Source organism: Haliotis rufescens, unplaced genomic scaffold (genome assembly GCF_023055435.1).
Source record: "Haliotis rufescens isolate VD_foot unplaced genomic scaffold, xgHalRufe1.0.p SCAF_15, whole genome shotgun sequence".
NCBI classification, from domain to species: Eukaryota; Metazoa; Mollusca; class Gastropoda; order Lepetellida; family Haliotidae; genus Haliotis; species Haliotis rufescens.
This window is the reverse complement of record NW_025963835.1, coordinates 27,621,246-27,639,965: the sequence shown is the minus strand read 5'-3', so window position 1 is coordinate 27,639,965 and position 18,720 is coordinate 27,621,246. Positions and strand designations below refer to the sequence as shown.

Sequence of the window (18,720 nt, the reverse complement as noted above, 5' to 3'; positions counted from 1 at the left end):
AACAGGTCTTACCTCGCGAAGTGCGTCAAATCAGGTGAGCACCTCGATTAGAAACATGAAAAGATTTTGGAAATATCTGTTGACGCCGAGTTGGCGGTACACATGCTTTGCAATTTCTGCAATCGACCGATATTTGCAGGGCAGTTTACGAACCGGATGTCGATTTCGTTACACGATTTTAATCAGAGAATGTATAGATTCGTTAGTCCAGCCCAAATATAACTCCATAATTCCAGCCTAGTTCAGCAAGTGCATGCTCGTCGCTATTTAAGTGCAATAATCTTGTTTGAACACGATGTCAGCTTCAATTTCACCACACCTCACTTTATAATGAAGGGGGGCGGTCGGGTAGCCTAGTGGTTAAAGCGTTCGCTCGTCACGCCGAAGACCCGGGTTCGATTCCGCCATGGGTACAATGTGTGAAGCCTATTTCTGGTGTCCCCCGCCGTGATGTTGCTGGAATATTGCTAAAAGCGGCGTAAAACCACACTCACTCATTCACTATAATGAAGGCCTTAACCACGTATTCCTTATTCAGTATATTTGTTAAAATGGGCAATTTCAATGAAAATGTATCATCCCGAATAACGTGATTTTCCTTTGTGTCATATGTTTCTATAATTAAATTCCCTTGCATGTAAATCCCATGTACGACGTGACAGTGGTGACCTCACCTTTATACTTGTACAACGCTGAAGACGGGCTGTCCGTCGATTTGTCGATATCTCGGAGACGGCGATCAAACCACGCGCTTCTTCCCGCCACATTGTCAGATGTGAACAGCGCATGCGCGATCTCTTGTTCTGTGACTGAAAGGAAAGAGATAAGGTTACCCCAAGAATTGTTAATTTGGAAAATGAAAGGGGAAGATGTCTTGCTCTGATAGTCACTTGATACCATCTGCTCTACCAACGTCCCGTTAACTTATGCCAATATTCCCATGAGGAGATACCGGTCGTTATGCTTAATAATCGTGTTACCTCGGAAGGGGACCAGCGAGACCCCTGTAGGAGAGAAATGTTTGCTCCACGCCAATCTCATTAAAATCAGATCTTAGTTTTCGCTACCGATAAAAGAAATCTGAGGACATCTCATTACGGGTCACGTCAGAACGGCCTTTCGCAAACTTTGACCGACCAATGAAATGACTGACAAGAAATCGACATTAGCCAATCAGAAGGCAGCTTTCGCTGCTTTACCACACTCGTTACAAACTGGCGACTACGCTTCGAAACATATTTGACGTATTCTCGATTAAAAAATTTAAAACTGATAAAAAGAACATTCTGGAATGGCTTATAGATGGCCCGGAATGTATGGATATAATCATAAAACCCGTAACTGTCGTTCGGAATACCCTCTGTTAAATATTTCGAGGTCGCATGATTAGAAAACACATTCCGACTGTCACTTTCATGATTTTAATGAGATTGGCTCAACGCTAGCAACTAAATGACAACTGCATCCTTGGTGCATGTATAACCTTGAGCGTCGTGACTGCAGTAACGACATCAATGTCAACATGTTTACCAGGGTGCCGTTGTACCAAGCAACCTAAGCTACGACTGTCGTAAGTCTATGTTAAGGTATGGGAGTTACGATCACCTCAGCGCTAAGATCGCTTTGTACAAAGGCACCCTACCCTTAAGCAGTACCAGTATCAACGTCAACATGCACACCTGACCTTGAGCATCATGGCTGTATGCTGAGTACAACGTCGTCAAAAAGACGTACCCGACATGACGTAACGGTGAGCAGCGCGAGGCTCCAGCGTCTCTCGAGCTGCCTCTTCCAGCGCCATCTTCATCTGGTCCGACATCTCGTACCAAGTATCCTTGGCAAGCTGATGCTCACCATCTTCAGACAGAAAGTCTGGCAAGAGGGAGCTGATTGGCTGGAGCACGTAGGTCGGGGGGTCGGCGTTTTCATCTTCTAGGTACCACCTGTTGAGTACAAATATTGCCTATTAAACGTCAGCATATTTTATATCATAGCGTCATGCGTTAGTCTGTCTTACAGACCCTGATACAAATATATATCAAATACAGCCCATGCAAGTCTATAATGTTTGGCAAGTCTAGATTACTGCAGTATCTGAAAATGAAGAGAGTCACTGGGCTCCTTTAATTATATTTTTTTAAGATAACTGAACAACTGTTTTTTTCTGTACGATATGTTCATTTCAGAGACTGGATGTTAGTCTACGTCATGCGTCAGTGTCGCTCAATCCCGTTATGCACAACGTATTCACGACGCCACATTCATGCAAGAATAAATTTATTGCAAACAAGTCTGTGGCATTTGATTAGCTGCCAAGCATTTTTCCGTTTGTTTCAATAAACAGAAAACAAATTAGGCCACGCCCACTAACAAACTACAGTTTCCTGATTGGCTGATGATAGAATCAGTATGGCTTGTGTTGTCTACTGTTTTTTTGTATGTTAATCTTTAGATAAGCAGTGTCTGAGGTTATTATTGTTGACGAATTTATTTATGATATTTTCAATATGCATTTGCGTTTATGGAAGTATAAACGAAAAATCCGGTGTGAACACGTTGCGTAAATTTGCTACGCTACGCAGTTTTTATAGATTTATATCTCCATAAACACAAATAAATTGAAGTCAATTTTTTAATATTTGGGGAAATTCCAGTCATTTAGTCACTCGAATCGCAACATGGTGGTCCTAATACAGACTGATGCTTTATGAACCAATCAAACACGGCTCGTGTGAAAGATTTTCAGTGTTTGTGTTGTTTGAAAAGTTCGGCCATTTCAAGTGGTATTTAACTACTCAGTTTGTGAATGCAAGGACAAAGGAGCACGTTTGTTTGTTTGTCTGTTGTTTAACGCTGTACTCAGCAATATTCAAGCTATATGACGGTGGTCTGTAAATAATCGAGTCTGGATCAGACAATCCAGTGATTGACGTCATGAGCATCAATCCACGCAATTGGGATCAATGACATGCATCAACCAGGTGAGCGAGCCTGTCGTTTTTATGTATTGGTCCTAGGTCATATATCCTGAGTTTTCTCAATGGGCTATCCTTCCAGCGTCTGGTATAGTCGAGATGGTGCATGTGGATATATAACATTGTCCTTTGTGATCCATAGAAGCCGTGGCTTCAGTTTTGCCGACATGGCGACTGTCTTGACGCGCTTCCTCATTTTACCCCGGCGTGAAGACCCTCAGTCAATGATTATAATTTTACGCCGCTTTTAGCAATATTCCAGCAATATCACAGCGGGGAACACCAGAAATAGGCGTCACACATATTGGGGGCGGTCGGGTAGCCTAGTGGTTAAAGCGCTCGCTAGTCACGCAGAAGACCCGGGTTGGATTCCCGACATGGGTGCAATATGTGAAGCCCATTTCTGGTGTCCCCCGCCGTGATATTGCTGGAATATTGCTAAAAGCGGCGTAAAACCATACTCACTCACTCAGACATATTGTTTCTGTGGGGAATTGAATTCTGGCTCCCCCACCGCCCTGGTGAACATGAAGCGGCAATACATGACGTCCACTCACTCACACACACACAGCGTATTGTGTGTTTGTTTGTTTGCTTGTTGTTTAACGCCGTGCTCATCTATGTTCCAGCTATATGACGGCGTTCTGTAAATAATCGTGTCAGGACCAGATAATCCAGTGATTGACATCGATCAACATCGCAATTGGGATACGATGGCATCAACCAAGTCAGCGAGTCTGACCACCCGATCCCGTTAGTCGCCTCTTACGGCAAGCATGGTTTGCTGAAGACCTATTCTCTACACGGATTTCATTGGTGTATTGGGGTGTGAGCAGTATGCGAATATCGCTGCTAAACAAATGAAAGGTCAATGCCTAAACTTTACTAACGTGCAGTGATCAAGTACTTTAACAACAAAAAAGATCACTTCAAAACAAATGCCATGAGAACAAAGCCAAAGATCACTTCAAAACTAATGCCATGAGAACAAAAGCATTGTCAGTAGGCGTAATAGTAATTTGTCGGGTCAATGTTTCTTAAGTAAATTCCTTTGACAGGGGTATGATCCTGAACCTGTTCCCCAGATACATTTACACTGATTGACCTTGTCCTGCCTTTTTCCACGCGCACACCCAGGACCCTGTTCCACAAAGCGATCTCAGAGCTGCGATTGTCGTAAGCCCATGTTAAAGGGTGGAGTTACGATCGTCTAAGCGCAAAGATGGAACGGGACCTAGGTCTATTATGTGGTAAAGAATTCCAAAAGACATTCAACCGCAGTGACACTAAATACACCAACGTAATTCTACACATAGATGAGCGCCAAGCATGCGACTGGCGGCGGTCCAATGTGACGATAACGCAGCGAGACGGTTCCTGGTCCTGCACTGTATATATCTATGTTCTGAAGTCATGGCATGCCTTTGTCTCCGACAACAAAGAACGCAATAATCTCGATAGACTTCGGTGAGCCTGAGACGGGGTTAACGGTGTGGGTCAAGCCAGTAGTTGCTGGTAAATGCAATGCCAGAAAAAAAGAGTGGGAACAAAATGCATTGGTATAATCCAATGTTCAACTACAGCAATTCGTAGTGGGGAATGTCCGAGTAATTCCTTAAAATAATGGAGCAGAGGATATTCCCCTACTTAAAACATATCCCTACTTTTACACTTTGACAAAGCATTCTTTTGTGGACAATATTTGAAACATAAAAAACTCTTTGTTGACTGTATTCAAACTGTGTGAGTCGCTCGTGCGTAATGCACGAGGAACACGTTCTCTCCCGCTGTGCACGTGCACCAAGCGCCGTCCCGAGCTGATATTTACAATGCACGGTACACGGCTCTTCATAATTTCGTCGGGTCCTAAATACATGCTGACGGGGATTATAGCAAATATCGAGCCCTGAACAAGGGTACATATGTTTACCTGATTTTTTTCTCTTGCCAAAGGTTTATCTGATACTATAAATAGGAACACTATTAGAGGTAATCATCTGTAACAACATTACATACATATCATTTTACAGATGATTACCTACATACATATTATTTTAGACCCGTGAAGATCCGGGGTAGACTAGGTCTTCAGCAACCCATGCTTGCCGTAAAACGCGACTATGCTTGTCGTAAAAGGCGACTAACGGGATCGGGTGGTCAGGCTCGCTGACATGGTTGATGCATGTTATCGATCCCACATTGCGAGGATCGATGCTCATGATATCAATCACTGGATTGTCTGGTCTAGACCCGATTATTTACAGACCGCCGTCATATAGCTGGAATATTGCTGAGTCCGGCGTTAAACAACAAAACAACCAACCAACATAATATTTTAAAGCTTTTAGGGATTGTGCGAATATAGGAAGATATTTGATAGTGAATTTCACATATCGTCATGTGTCGCCGTTGCTGAGGTCGATAATTAGACGTCCTCAAATCAAACGATGCGGGTTCGAACCCCGAGATGTTTTCCGACAAAATAGGAAATTATTCACTGGTCAAAATATTTAAATATAGTTCCGTCTATTCCAAGTACAAATTAATTGAAATGATGGTTCAAGATATTATATAATTGACAAACAACTCCCCTTTTCTGAAAGGTAATGGAGAAATGGAATGAAAATTTTATATGTAGTTTTTGTTCTGCATCACATAAGGAGAGCAACCATTTGTTTTTAAGTTTTGGTTTGAGATCAGCATTAACACCTAAAAAGATTTAAAAGCATTGTTTGATAACCGTGTTTAAAAACTGATCCAAGAACTCTATAATCAACTGTGAGAACACTGCGTGAGTCGCTCCTGCGTGATGCACGGGAAATTTGTTCCCTGTGCTTTTGGCACGTGCATCTTGTTCTTTGGCGACTCGGGTTATGAAATTCACGTCCGGGGCAAGTATACAATTCATATTGGACCAACACGAGCACATTTATCAATCACATAAAAAGTATTTGCCCATGTTGATGGGCCTATTATGAGTAAACACAGCCCTGATCAAGGAATGAGTAACTGACTGAATAAATCATAAATATCCCTTTCATGAAAAGTATTAACAATTCGTCTTGGTGTTAGTAAATATGACATTGTTAAAAGCACACCAATTCTCCCATGTCGCCGTGGCATGAGACTACATTGAAGGGGGAAGAAAAGTTCGGCCATTTCAAGTGGTATTTAACTACCCAGTTTGTGAATGCAAGGACAAAGCAGCATGCTTGTTTATTTGTCGTTTAACGCCACAATCAGCAATATTCCAGCTATATGTCGGCGGTCTGTAAAGAATTGAGTCTGGACCATACAATCCAGTGATTGACATCCTGAGCATCGATCCACGCAATTGGGATACGATGACATGCAAGTTAGCGAGCCTGACCACCTGATCCCGTTATTCGCCTCTTACGCCATGCATAGTCGCCTTTTACGGCAAGCATGGGTTGCTGAAGACTTATTCTACCCCGGATCTTCACGGGTCGGATGTTAAAGTGGATCAAGTACACACGATTATGTGTTTATGTAAGGGTGGTAGGTTTTCATTGAGGCATACAGATCTTTACACATTCGTGCACTTTTCGTGGTTGTGGGTGTTTCTGTTACTTTGTTGATGACATCTTGACCTCGTGAATGCATCCTTGGTCATGTATTGCCCAACGTACCATAGGATGGGAAGGGCAATGTATCAAAACAGGGCTCAGCTATCGTGAAGACGTATCGTAAGGGGTCATGTGTCGCTAGACGTATCGTAAGGGCTCTTGTGTCGCTAGACGTATCGTGAAGACGTATCGTTTGGGGTCAGGTGTCGCTAGACGTATCGTAAGGGCTCTTGTGTCGCTAGACGTATCGTGAAGACATATCGTACGGGGTCCGGTGTCGCTAGATGTATCGTACGGGGTCAGATGTCGCTAGACGTATCGTGAAGACGTATCGTACGGGGTCACATGTCGCAAGATGTATCGTACAGGGTCAGATGTCGCTAGACGTATCGTGAAGACGTATCGTACGGGGTCACCTGTCGCAAGATGTATCGTACAGGGTCAGATGCCGCTAGACGTATCGTGAAGACGTATCGTATGGGGTCAGATGTCGCTAGACGTATCGCACGGGGTCAGATGTCGCTAGACGTATCGTCAAAACGTATCGTACTATGTCCGCGTCGCTAGACGTATCGTACGGGGTCCGGTGTCGCTAGACGTATCGTGCAGGCGTATCGTACGGGGTCAGGTGTCGCTGGATATATCGTGAACAATTGTCGTGATCCGTACGTCACTGAGCATCCATCGTACAGTTGGTACAATCATAGTGAGCATACACATCACACTTCATTGTGCAACTCTGAGTTAAGCACATATCTCTGACCGCCACCGCTATGAACTGGTTGCTGCCAGGTGTTACCGGATTGTTTATCCACTGATTACATTTGTAATGCATCTGTGTGTTTTGTGTTTGTTTAACGTCGTGCTTGGCAATATTCCAATACTATGCCTGCGGTCTGTATTATAATAATCGAATGAGGACCAACCGAACCATGATTGATATGGTCAGCAACGATACATGCCGACGTATGACCGTCCCTGACCATCCGACCCTTTGCGTCGCCTCTAAGAGCAGCATTTGTTGCCTGGCATTTAGTGTAACCCCTGTCCCCACGGGGTGGAGTACCGTTGCAATCCTACCTGTATAAGAGATCTTTGTCCTCTGTCTTCTTCACCGCCGACATGACCCGCAGGAACTCCTCGGAGCTGATCTGGGAGGGCAGCGGTCGATACCCATACTTGTGGGACAGGAATGTCTGCGGTAGGTGTCCACATGTCAGTTAGTCATAAGATGGCTTCATGATAATACTTTCTCATTATAAACATGATCATACTTTCCCATGTAGTTCAAGGACAATACGGGGGCACGGGTGGCCCAGTCGTCTAATACGCCGCGATTCGCTGTGCAGAATTGCGTCCCTTGGGCACGCCAGAAACCTATGATTGTGGGTTCGAATCCCGGTTCGCCCCGATTATGTTTCTAGGTTTGTCAGCACCATACCCGTGCTCGTGGGTTTCACCGAAGTGGTAAACGTCTCAGACCTGCATCACTTCGGGCTTTCCTCCCACAATGGGGCTGACACGCCGCGATATAACTGTAATACTGTTAAAAGCGGCGTTAAATCCAACTCACTGACTCACTCAAGGACAATACAGACACAATTTACGTCAAGCACACTTATATACGCCAGACGGGTTAGAGACAATACAATCTAGGCGAAGGACACATGGGTCTGGACCAAAACAAAACAGGTCAAGGACACATTTTATATCCCAGGTTGGTCTGAAAAAATACACAAAAGGTCAAGTACACATATATATCCCAGATGGGTTTGGGATAATGCAATATAGGTCAAGGAAACCTGGGTCTGGGACAAAACAATATAGGTCAAGGACACATATATATCCCAGTTGGATTTTGGACAATGCAATATCGGTCAAGGACACTTATATACACCAGCTGGATATGGGGGGATATAAACACAATCTAAGCAACGTGCAATTCAAGGAAACTAAAAAGAAACAAATATTGAAAAGGACACAAATTGTAAGGTCGTGTAGGTCGAGGAGTGAGTAAGTGAGTTGGGTTTAACGCCGCTTTTAACAGTATTCCAGTCATATCGCGGCGTGTCAGCTTAATGTGGGAGGAAAGCCCCAAGTGATGCAGGTCTCAGACGTTTACCACTTCGGTGAAACCCACGAGCACGGGTATGGTGCTGACAAACCTAGAAACATAATCGGGGCGAACCGGGATTCGAACCCACAATCATAGGTTTCTGGCGTGCCCAAGGGACGCAACCCTGCACAGCGAACCGCGGCGCCATAGACGACTGGGCCACCCGTGCCCCCTGTAGGTCGAGGATGTATAATATACATTGTAACGTTCAAGTAACATTAGCGGCTGTACAAACTGTTGTAAACATGTTTCGTGTAACTGTCAATGGCAGCAAATGAAAATTAAGAGCTGTCGTTGCTAGATTTAAACAGCCGCAGGCGGCAGCGAGTGGAATGTTGAGTTGTCTGCCCCTGGTTGGATACATGAACATGTCAGGCTGTGTCGTTGGAGACGTTTCGTGATAGGACAGGATCTAGAAGACGGACTGTAACCATATAGGATGGACAAGAGGACAACATGAGGCTTTTTTTCGACCCGACATATACCGTATCTAGTTGCCAAATGCGATTGGATGCCTATTTGTAAACACTGAATTCCTACCAGCTTCCAATACTATTCTGAATTCAGGGACCGCCTTCGTGGTCTAGTGGTAGAGCGTCCGCCCGGAGAGCGGAAGGTCCGGGTTTCGTTCCCCGGCCGCGACATACCAAAAGACGTTAAAAGATGGTACTTGTTGTTACCCTGTCTGGCGCTCGGCATTAAGGGGCTAAAACAAGGACTGGTCGGCTCGGAGTCAGTATACTGTGTCTGAATGGGGTATTCATGTTAAACTGTGGCATGGTATCTCAGTGAGCTAGCACTATAAATCGGCATCAGTCCGCACTAGTACAAGCAGCCACATACACACGTGCTTGCACGTCGCTATATAAGTGCAATAATCTTGGACGCGACGTTAAACCCCATTTCACCTCACCTCACCTGACTTCAGGCTGTTTTAAGACATCCGACAGTGATGGAGTTCTGGACACTCACTTACATTAACTATAGGGCCTGTTACTTATTGCTACTCCCACTTTCTTGACGTATTGTACTTCTGTTTTGATTATAAATTTAAAGCTGTGTGTTTTAATGGTTTTAATATAATTTAATGGTTGAATACATGACACTTTTTTATGGATAGCAACTTCTTTTATTCTTTGTAACGACGATTCAGAACTACTTCTCTGACATCGTGACAAAGAATAAAAGTTGCCATCCTTAAAAAGTGGCATGTATTCCTGTTCTCCTAACTTCTAATTGCCCATCAAAGACTTAAATTAATGGTTATTCATTTATCTTGTTTGGTCACATTCGTGACCAACTCGTGTTATTCCGGGACAAGCCGAATAGCGACTCGTGCCCCTCTCGTGGCCATTTTTGCGACCGGGTTCCGTCTTAGCGCAAACGGGCATACCTAAAACAATTGTCAACTCGTTGCGTAATGGTTCACAAATAATTCCCCATATATTATATATATTTCAGATGCAATTTAAATCACATCGGGACATGCGGATTTATACAGTATGATTGAACACATTTAACTGTGTCTTGGGTATATTTTTAGAGGCACGACATATGTAAAATCAAAACTTGTTTCTGAGGGATTCTTTGACGAAGAACTTGAAATCATACGCGCATTCTGATTGGTTTGTCGTATTTTCGCACATAGCATTCATCGATAGGGGGACGAGTCTTCTTGCAGGTTACGGAAAGGGGCGAGTGGTGACGAATGGTTTGGTCATTTACTGATTTCATAATTCATAAACGATATTTTGGTTAGGCACTGCGTTACATTTTTATATCACCTCGAACAAGAAATACATAATATGTAGGTCAAGGTCACATAATATACATACATCTTATCGGTCAAGGACGGGGAATATAATATTCATTTATAACTTCGACCAACAGTTATTTCCCATTAGTATGTTCATTACATATGATAATATTTTAATTAGCTTACCACAAAGAATGGTCCAGTTGACAGCTTCATACAGAGGTCAATTTCCAGAAGACAGAGGTCAGAGGTCATGTGGTCATCCGTTGCTTCATCCCTGACCCCCCACCTCATGTCCACCACCTGAAACTCATACCCCAGCTGCCGGCAGCGTTCCTTCAGTCGGGGATACACGCGCTCCATCAGTGCGTTCCGCTCGTGCTCCGTGTCTGCAACGGGGAGGAGAGGTGAAATGGGGTTTAAAGTCGTGTTCATAATTGCACTTTTATAGCGAAGTGCGTGCGTGCGTGCGTGCGTGCGTGCGTGCGTGTCTGCTTGTACTTTTTCCGGACTAATGCCGGTTTTATACTACTAGCCAACTGTGATACCATGTTTGTTTGTTTTTTGCCGTAGTCAGCAATATTCCAGCTATGTGATGGCGGTCTGTAAATAATCGAGTCTGGACCAGACAATCCAGTGATTGACATCATGAGCATCGACCCACGCAGTTGGGATACGATGACATGCATCAACCAAGTCAGCGAGCCTGACCACCCGATCCCGTTAGTCACCTCTTACGACAAGCATAGTCGCCTTTACGGCAAGCATGGGTCTGTTCTACCCAGGATCTTGACGGGTCCTGAAATACCATGCTGCAATACCATGACACATATAGCGACTCCGAGGCGACCAGTTCTTGTTTTATCCTCTTAATGCAGAGCGTTAGGCAGGGTTACAACAAGTACCATCTTTTAAGTTATGAATCACCGACCTTCCGCTCTCCGGGAAGACCCTCTACCTACAAGACCATGGAGATGGTCTCATTAACAGGGAGATTCCTCTTACTGCACTATAAGAGCTGGTGGGTTCATTCAAGGGGGAAAACAGTGAATGAATATTTTTTTACCAGGGACCCGTTCCACAAAGCAGACATAGCGCTCATAACCCCAATACTTTACGACAGGTTTTGAACCCATAGTCGTATGGAATTGGACCCTGAACAGATTCACAAATTTCCCGATTAACGAATCACCGATAGCAGTGAGTGAGTGAGTGTGTTTGGTTTAATGCCGCTTTTGACAATATTTCAGTTACATCACGGCGTGTCAGCTTATTGTGGGTGGAAAGCCCTAGTGATGCAGGTCACAGACGTTTATCACTTTGGTAGATTCCACGAGCACGGGTAGGTGCTGACAAACCTAGAATCATAATCGTTGCAATCCGGGATTCGAACCCGCAATCAAGGGGTGCAGCTCTTCACAACTTGCCCAGACGAGAGGAGCAATGTAAATACAACGAATGCAGTAATTCAGAAAACACTGCGTTGTAGATTCGGAACGTGTGCTTAAACCTGATGAAAAGGAATTACTTTGGAAGCAGGAATAACCCCATCCTCGATTATCCAGGGTATATATCTCCATTGTTTTAGGATAAATACCCTGGACCCCAGTCGCCACAACAGCTTCGTTATAAATAGCCGTCCAATCACGAGCGAGGTAACACTCAAAGTGCAAAGTTAGAAGCAATGGAGTTGGTGACATCACCTTCGAAAGGAAGCTAGGGGCGAAAGGAACTATAGTATTTATCAAAATAAATGGAGATATAATACACTGGATACTCAAGGATTTAGTGAAGCATGGCGCTTACCTGTGAATGTACTGCTTGTGAAGATCCTGACTATTTTGGCGGCGAACGGGCACTCTACCGACATATCGCCGTGTAGAATCCTAGAAAACAGGTCCACCTTCTGTAGTTGTCTGGTGGAGATTTGTCTGCCCCTGACTGTTGGCCTCTGGCTGTTGGATCGAGACGATTTTGGCCTAGAGGGCGCTGTGCGAGGTCTGTGTGGTCGAGTAGGAGGGTACCGGAAGTCACCACTAGCGACGGAAGGGCGTCTGGGTCCCTTAGGGGGGAGGAGGGTATGTTTAGCAGGTGTAAGAGAGTTGTTCGCTGACGTCTGTCGACAGTCCTCTCCCGGATGTAAATTTGAGCGGCCATTTTGTTTCTGTTGGTCTCCAGTCTGGGAGATTGTGGTATTTTGGCTGTTGTCGATGATGTTGAGCCCAGCGTTGTCATGGCCGACAACGTTTGGACCCTCAGCTTGTTTAGTGTCTGTTTTGGGATGGCTGTTGAAGTGAGGTCAGATGAAAACGAGTTATGACATTTTGTTTGTTTATTGTTTGCTGTTTTAACGCTAAACCGCTATTTAAAGCAGCGTGCTATTTGCATTGGGCTGAAAGCGAAGCTATGTTTGTTTGTTTGTGTGTTTGTTGTTTAACGCCGCACTCAGCGATATACCAGCTACATGACGGCGATCTGTAAATAATCGACTCTGGAACAGACAATCCGGTGATCGACCGACATCCTGAGCATCGATCTGCGCAATTGGGATACGATACGATGACATGCATCAACCAAGTCAGCGAGCCTGACCACCCGATCCCGTTAGTCGCCTCTAACGACAAGCAGGCGTTACTGAAGACCCGGATCTGTTATGACGTCATGGTTAGGCAGACATTATTGCTAAGGAGAACATGTTTTGTCTTTTCGAGGTATCGATCATACGTTCAGTCAGACACAGAAAAAAAGATTATAACAAGCCTTACATTACCTGGTGATTAGAATCTGTAGTCACACTGGAGGTGACGCAATCGTTTAAAGGGCACATAACTCATATTACACAGTCATAAGATCCCTATAGAGATCAGGGCGCAATGATACTGACTCCAAACATTAATTTTTATTCGCCTTTTACGGCAGGCATGGAAGGCCTATTGAGTAAGTATGAGTAAGATTTTACGCCGCTTTTAGCAATATTCCAGCAATATCACAGCGGGTTTACCAGAAAAGGGCTTCACTCAATGTACCCATGTGGGGAATCGAACCCGGGTCTGCGGCGTGACGAGCAAGAGCTTTAACCACTGGGGAATATAGACAAACATGTTCCTTATTTTTCATGCACATGACCCCTACTCATGACTGTTAGGTGTCTGTCTGCATAAACAGATAAGCATTAATAACATTGTCAACTGTAAGTGCCAATTAGGAATTAAGATATCTTTATTAATGCTTTATACGCGCACGTCATGCTTTCTTCTGAAATGGCCCACGGAACGTGTAACAACAACGCATTTGTTAAACCTACCGGACAAAAGAAAGTACACACTTTAAAACTGGATTTGACCAAAACATTACAAACGTTTTCAAAACGTTACTAGGCTGAAAACAAGCGCCGAAACACTGCAAAGGTAAGGTCCAAAACACAACTAAGTGAGTGAGTGAGTGAGTATGGTTATACGCCGCTTTTAGCAATATTCCAGCAATATCACGGCGGGGGACACCAGAAATGGGCTTCACACATTGTACCCATGTCGGGAATCAAACCCGGGTCTTCGGCGTGACGAGCGAACGCTTTAACCACTAGGCTACCCGACCGCCCCAACAACACAACTAAGATACCCGTATCAAATATATCGCCATCGAATAATATAACCATTTTGGGTTTGTTTCATTTTTAACCACCATGAAACATGGGTGTATACTTTCTTTTGCCCGGCAGTTTACATGACGCATACGCTGTCTATAACGGTAAACACATAGATCACCTAATCGAAGTCTACCCAGTAACCTCGTGACTTCCCATGCTTGTCAACACCGACCTGTCCGGCTTGAGTCTACCTACTTTTATCACACAACTCTTGACTTCAAGTATCCGGGGTGGGGGGGTGGGGGGAGGTGTGTGTGTGTGTGTGGGGTGGGGGGGTGGGGGGGGGGGGGGTGGGGGGTGGTGTACTTCGTTATCTCGCGGACACGCGGCAGGGGTTGAGACACATCACACGCTTTTACGGACGATGACAATTGTCTGTGCGTATAAACACAGTATACATACCAGATATATTCCCACAAGACAGGTCAGAATACTACAGTCGGAATCTTGAATTGAGTCTTATACAAGTGCGACGATAAACGTTTATGCATGATTATTCTATCTATAACATAACATTTCAATTATTTGTTTGTTTGTTGTTTGACGCCGTACAATATTCCAGCCATATGACGGCGGTCTGTAAATAATCGAGTCACGGGCAGTGATTGATATCACGAGCATCGAGCCTGACCACCCGATCCCGTTAGTCGCCTCTTACGGGAAGCATGGGTTGCTGAAAACCTATTCTACCCGGATCTTCACGGGTCTTGATAAATATTATTAAATACCTTATTCATTAAAATAGAGTCATCTAACCGAAAGAGAACATTAGAACTGATTGGATTAATTCTTTGTACGTAAAATGCACTTGAGGTGAGATTTAGAAATATTGATCGTATTCGACCAGACAATCCAGTAATTGATATGAAGAGCATCGATCGACGCAAATGGGATACGATGACATGCATGAACCAAATCAACGAGCCTGACCACCCGATCCCGTTAGTCGCCTCTTACGACAAGCATAGTTGCCTATTACGGCAAGCATGGGTTGCTTAAGACCTATTCTATCCTGGATCTTCACGGGTACATTTCAACCAAAGTGGTATTGGTGGAAATCAAACCGCTTACAAGAAGTAACAAGAAGCGGAGAATATCCGAAATATCAAATGATGATCCCGAAAAAAATGAAAACTCTAAAAATGTCTCGAAAAACTATTTTAACCAGAATATAGTGCGTTTTTCTGTCATCTTTCACGTTTCATTATATTTTCTGTGTTTCTCATTTGAGTCGTAGACCTTTCAGTGAACACTTTGTTGCGTTACAACTTTGGTTTTCAATTGACTGTATCAGTATTCAGAGTTTTCCTGATTTTCCGCGATATATAACGTCTAATACCTATTGTAACACCTTCATTTCTATTTAAAGATATTTTCGGGACTGCAGTTCTGAGGCGCTTTCTGACTGTGGGGAGCCGGGCAGTGCTGCTTTAGTGTGTGCCTTGGAGGCGCACCCTGTTTGGCGAGTCATGCGTCAGTCGGGTAGCTTGACGTGGCCCTTCAGGTCCTATTACTTTACCATGTCACGGATAGAGACAAGACAATGCTTTTTTTATGAGGACAATCTCACAACACTGGGGCTCGCACCGACATTTCTTCAACCGCGGTGACCTGTGCCTATTGTTACCGCTCTGCCATGCGTGGACGTTGCACTGGGGGTAAGCATTCTTCCACTAACGGAGGTGTTTGTTTTTGACGCCCCACTGAGCAATATTCCAGCCATATGACGGTTCCCCGACTATGATGAGGTGAAAGTATTCACTATGAAACATACACGTGCGGGCGTGTCAGGACTAATGCTGGTTTTTATAGTGCTTAACCCATTGTCGCAGTTTAACATGGATACCCCACTCAGACAATGTATATTGACTCCGAGCCGACCAGTCCTTGCTTTTCTCCACCAATGCCGAGCGCCAGGCAGGGTATCAACAAGTACCATTTTTAACGTCTGTGTGTATGACGCGACCGAGGATGGAAGCACCGACCTTCCGCTCTCCGGGCAGAGGCTCTATCATGTTTCATCACCGCCATCATGACGTTTACCGCTTTGGCGAAACCCACGAGAACGGGTATGGTGCTGACAAACCATAAATCATAATCAGAGTGATAGTGGGATTCGAACCAAAGATCAGGATCACGGTACGTCCAAAGGGACGCAACTCTGCATGGCGAGTTGCAGCGCCTGTGCTGACTGGGACCCCCATCACCTGTCGATCTGTACTTGACCGGAGCCGTCGGAGATGGGGCACTGTGTGGTCAACCCACCGGCACATACAGGGGTACGGACAGCCAATGGCCTTCAGTATCATGTGCAGAGTTGCGCCCCTTATCTATGCTTGGATACGCTGGACATGATAGATTTTACCGGTAATGATACCTGGTTCGTCAGCACCGTACCCGTGCTCGTGGGTTTCGCGCACCATTTCGCAGTTTCCTATCTATAAGCTATATTAAACACATAGAAATAGTACAAACAATGTTGAAAGCAGCGTTAAGTGCCTCATTCGGTGACTCACATGTACGGTAAACACAGCGAGATAAACCGTTCAAGGATAATATGAACTGCGCGACCATTTCATTTTCAACTGGTGCCTCGATCTTTTATCAGACCACGATGTCATGTTTCTTAAAGTGGTCGGAATACAAAGACTATCTCATCTCCCGTGCAGACAAACGACAACCGTAGTCCCTTTCTGACGCAGGGGATTTGAGCGATAGTAAATAGTTTGGTATCTATCAAGAATCAACTGGCCATTTGTTTACACGCTGTGGAGGAATATTCCGTTCTGCCAGGACGGGATGAATTTAAATATAATTTAAACTGCCGGGACAAATAATTAGACACTTATGTTTGACGATGGCTTAAGTGAAACACACAAAAAATGGTTTTTCGATGGTGATGTATTTGACACGCGTACCACAGCTGCGTTTTTAACCTTACGTTTGCAGTGTTTCGGCGACTGTTTACAACCTAGTAGCGTTTTGATAACGTTTGTAATGTTTTGGTGAAATCCAATTTTCAAGTGTATACTTTCTTTTGTCCTTCCTTTTGGGCACGCCAGAAACCTATGATTGTGGGTTCGAATCCCGGTTCGCCCCGATTATGTTTCTAGGTTTGTCAGCACCATACCCGTGCTCGTGGGTTTCACCGAAGTGGTAAACGTCTAAGACCTGCATCACTTCGGGCTTTCCTCCCACATTATGCTGACACGCCGCGATATAACTGGAATACTGTTAAAAGCGGCGTTAAACCCAACTCACTCACTCACTCTTTTGCCCTTCAGTTCATAAACATGTTGTGGATAGTCTGTATGTGGGTGATAAGGGGTCGTATTGGTGTCGTACCTGACCCCCCGGGTTGACGATGTCTGGTCCCGGGGGTGGGGCTTTGAAGTGCTGCCACTGGAGCCCATGTGGAAGATGAACTTGATGTCCTTGGTAGGGTATTTCAGAAAAAGGTATCCCTGGGTAGGAGATTCCGGGTAGAGTATTCCTGGGGAGAATATTCCGGACAGGTATTCCTACGTAGAATATTCTGGGTAGGTGTTCTTGGGTATTCCTGGTTAGGATATCCGGGTATGTATTCCTGGGTAGGGTATTCTCAAGTCGAGTGTTCCGGGTAGATATTCTTGGGTAGGTATTCCTGGGATAGTATTCCGGATAGGGATCTCTCAAAAGAATATTCTGGGTAGGTATTCTTGGATAGGGTATCTAAAAATGTGTTCCTGGGTAGGTATTCTTGGGTAGGGTATCCGAGTAAGTGTTCCTGGGTAGGGTATCCGAGTACGTGTTCCTGGGTAGGTATTCTTGGATAGGGTATCCGAGTACGTGTTCCTGGGTAGGTATTCTTGGGTAGGGTATCCGAGTACGTGTTCCTGGGTTGGGTATTCTGGGTAGGTACTCCTTGATAAATATGTCAGTTTGTCAATCAATCAAACTGCGTATGTCCCGGGCGCGTATCACAGATAAACCAACAGTCCAGGACAAATGTCCTTAATATTCGAGAATAATCACAGCAATACTCCTCAACATTCCATAGATCCTTGAGTCCATTCGAACGATCTCAGACTCCTTGCGTAAGGTTGTGATCCTAAGTTCTTGGCAACTATGTCCGGATATATACTTGCGTTGTTCTATTTTCATGTCTGTGAATCACAGACTAGGAAAAACACTTCCATGCTGACGTCCACGAGGAATGGTGACTATAGGACAAACACACATACGCTATCACGCGAACCCTTGTCTGCCCACAGCACCGTATCAAGCAAACTTTAGCTTACCGTTCTCTGTCACTGAACATAAACACACCACTCAACTCCCTACCTGCTGCAGGCGATTTGGAACGCCCCGACCAGATCGACCATATCATTGGGGAAAGGACTATAACATTGTGTTGTGGTGATATAACTGTACCGCATAAGCTGGATAATGGTGCGTTGATTGTAATAGTCCATTCTCCGCAATAATCAGATTTGAATCGCCTGAATGGACTCTACATATGTCCAGACTTGACGAGACGGTGCGGTGTTCGGTGTTGCCCGCAAGGTAACCAGTTCGAGACGTTTGATATATGACAGGCTACGTGTTCGTTGCCCCACGCGAGAGCTGATTGAAGACTTGCTATTACTCCTAAATTGTTC

At 44.7% G+C, this 18,720-nt stretch overlaps 1 protein-coding gene across 1 annotated transcript; it reads right to left on the bottom strand.

Annotated features, from left to right (window-relative positions):
* Positions 1-621: 621 nt before the first annotated feature.
* On the bottom strand, positions 622-18,571 carry LOC125379952. Its single transcript, XM_048395866.1, has 6 exons — positions 17,426-18,571; positions 12,241-12,719; positions 10,621-10,823; positions 7,643-7,758; positions 1,735-1,943; positions 622-809 (listed from the first exon to the last, which is right to left on the bottom strand). The coding sequence occupies exons 1-6, from the start codon at positions 17,491-17,493 to the stop codon at positions 622-624; spliced, it is 1,263 nt and encodes a 420-aa protein (XP_048251823.1). The 5' UTR covers positions 17,494-18,571.
* Between the last annotated feature and the right edge of the window lie 149 nt (positions 18,572-18,720).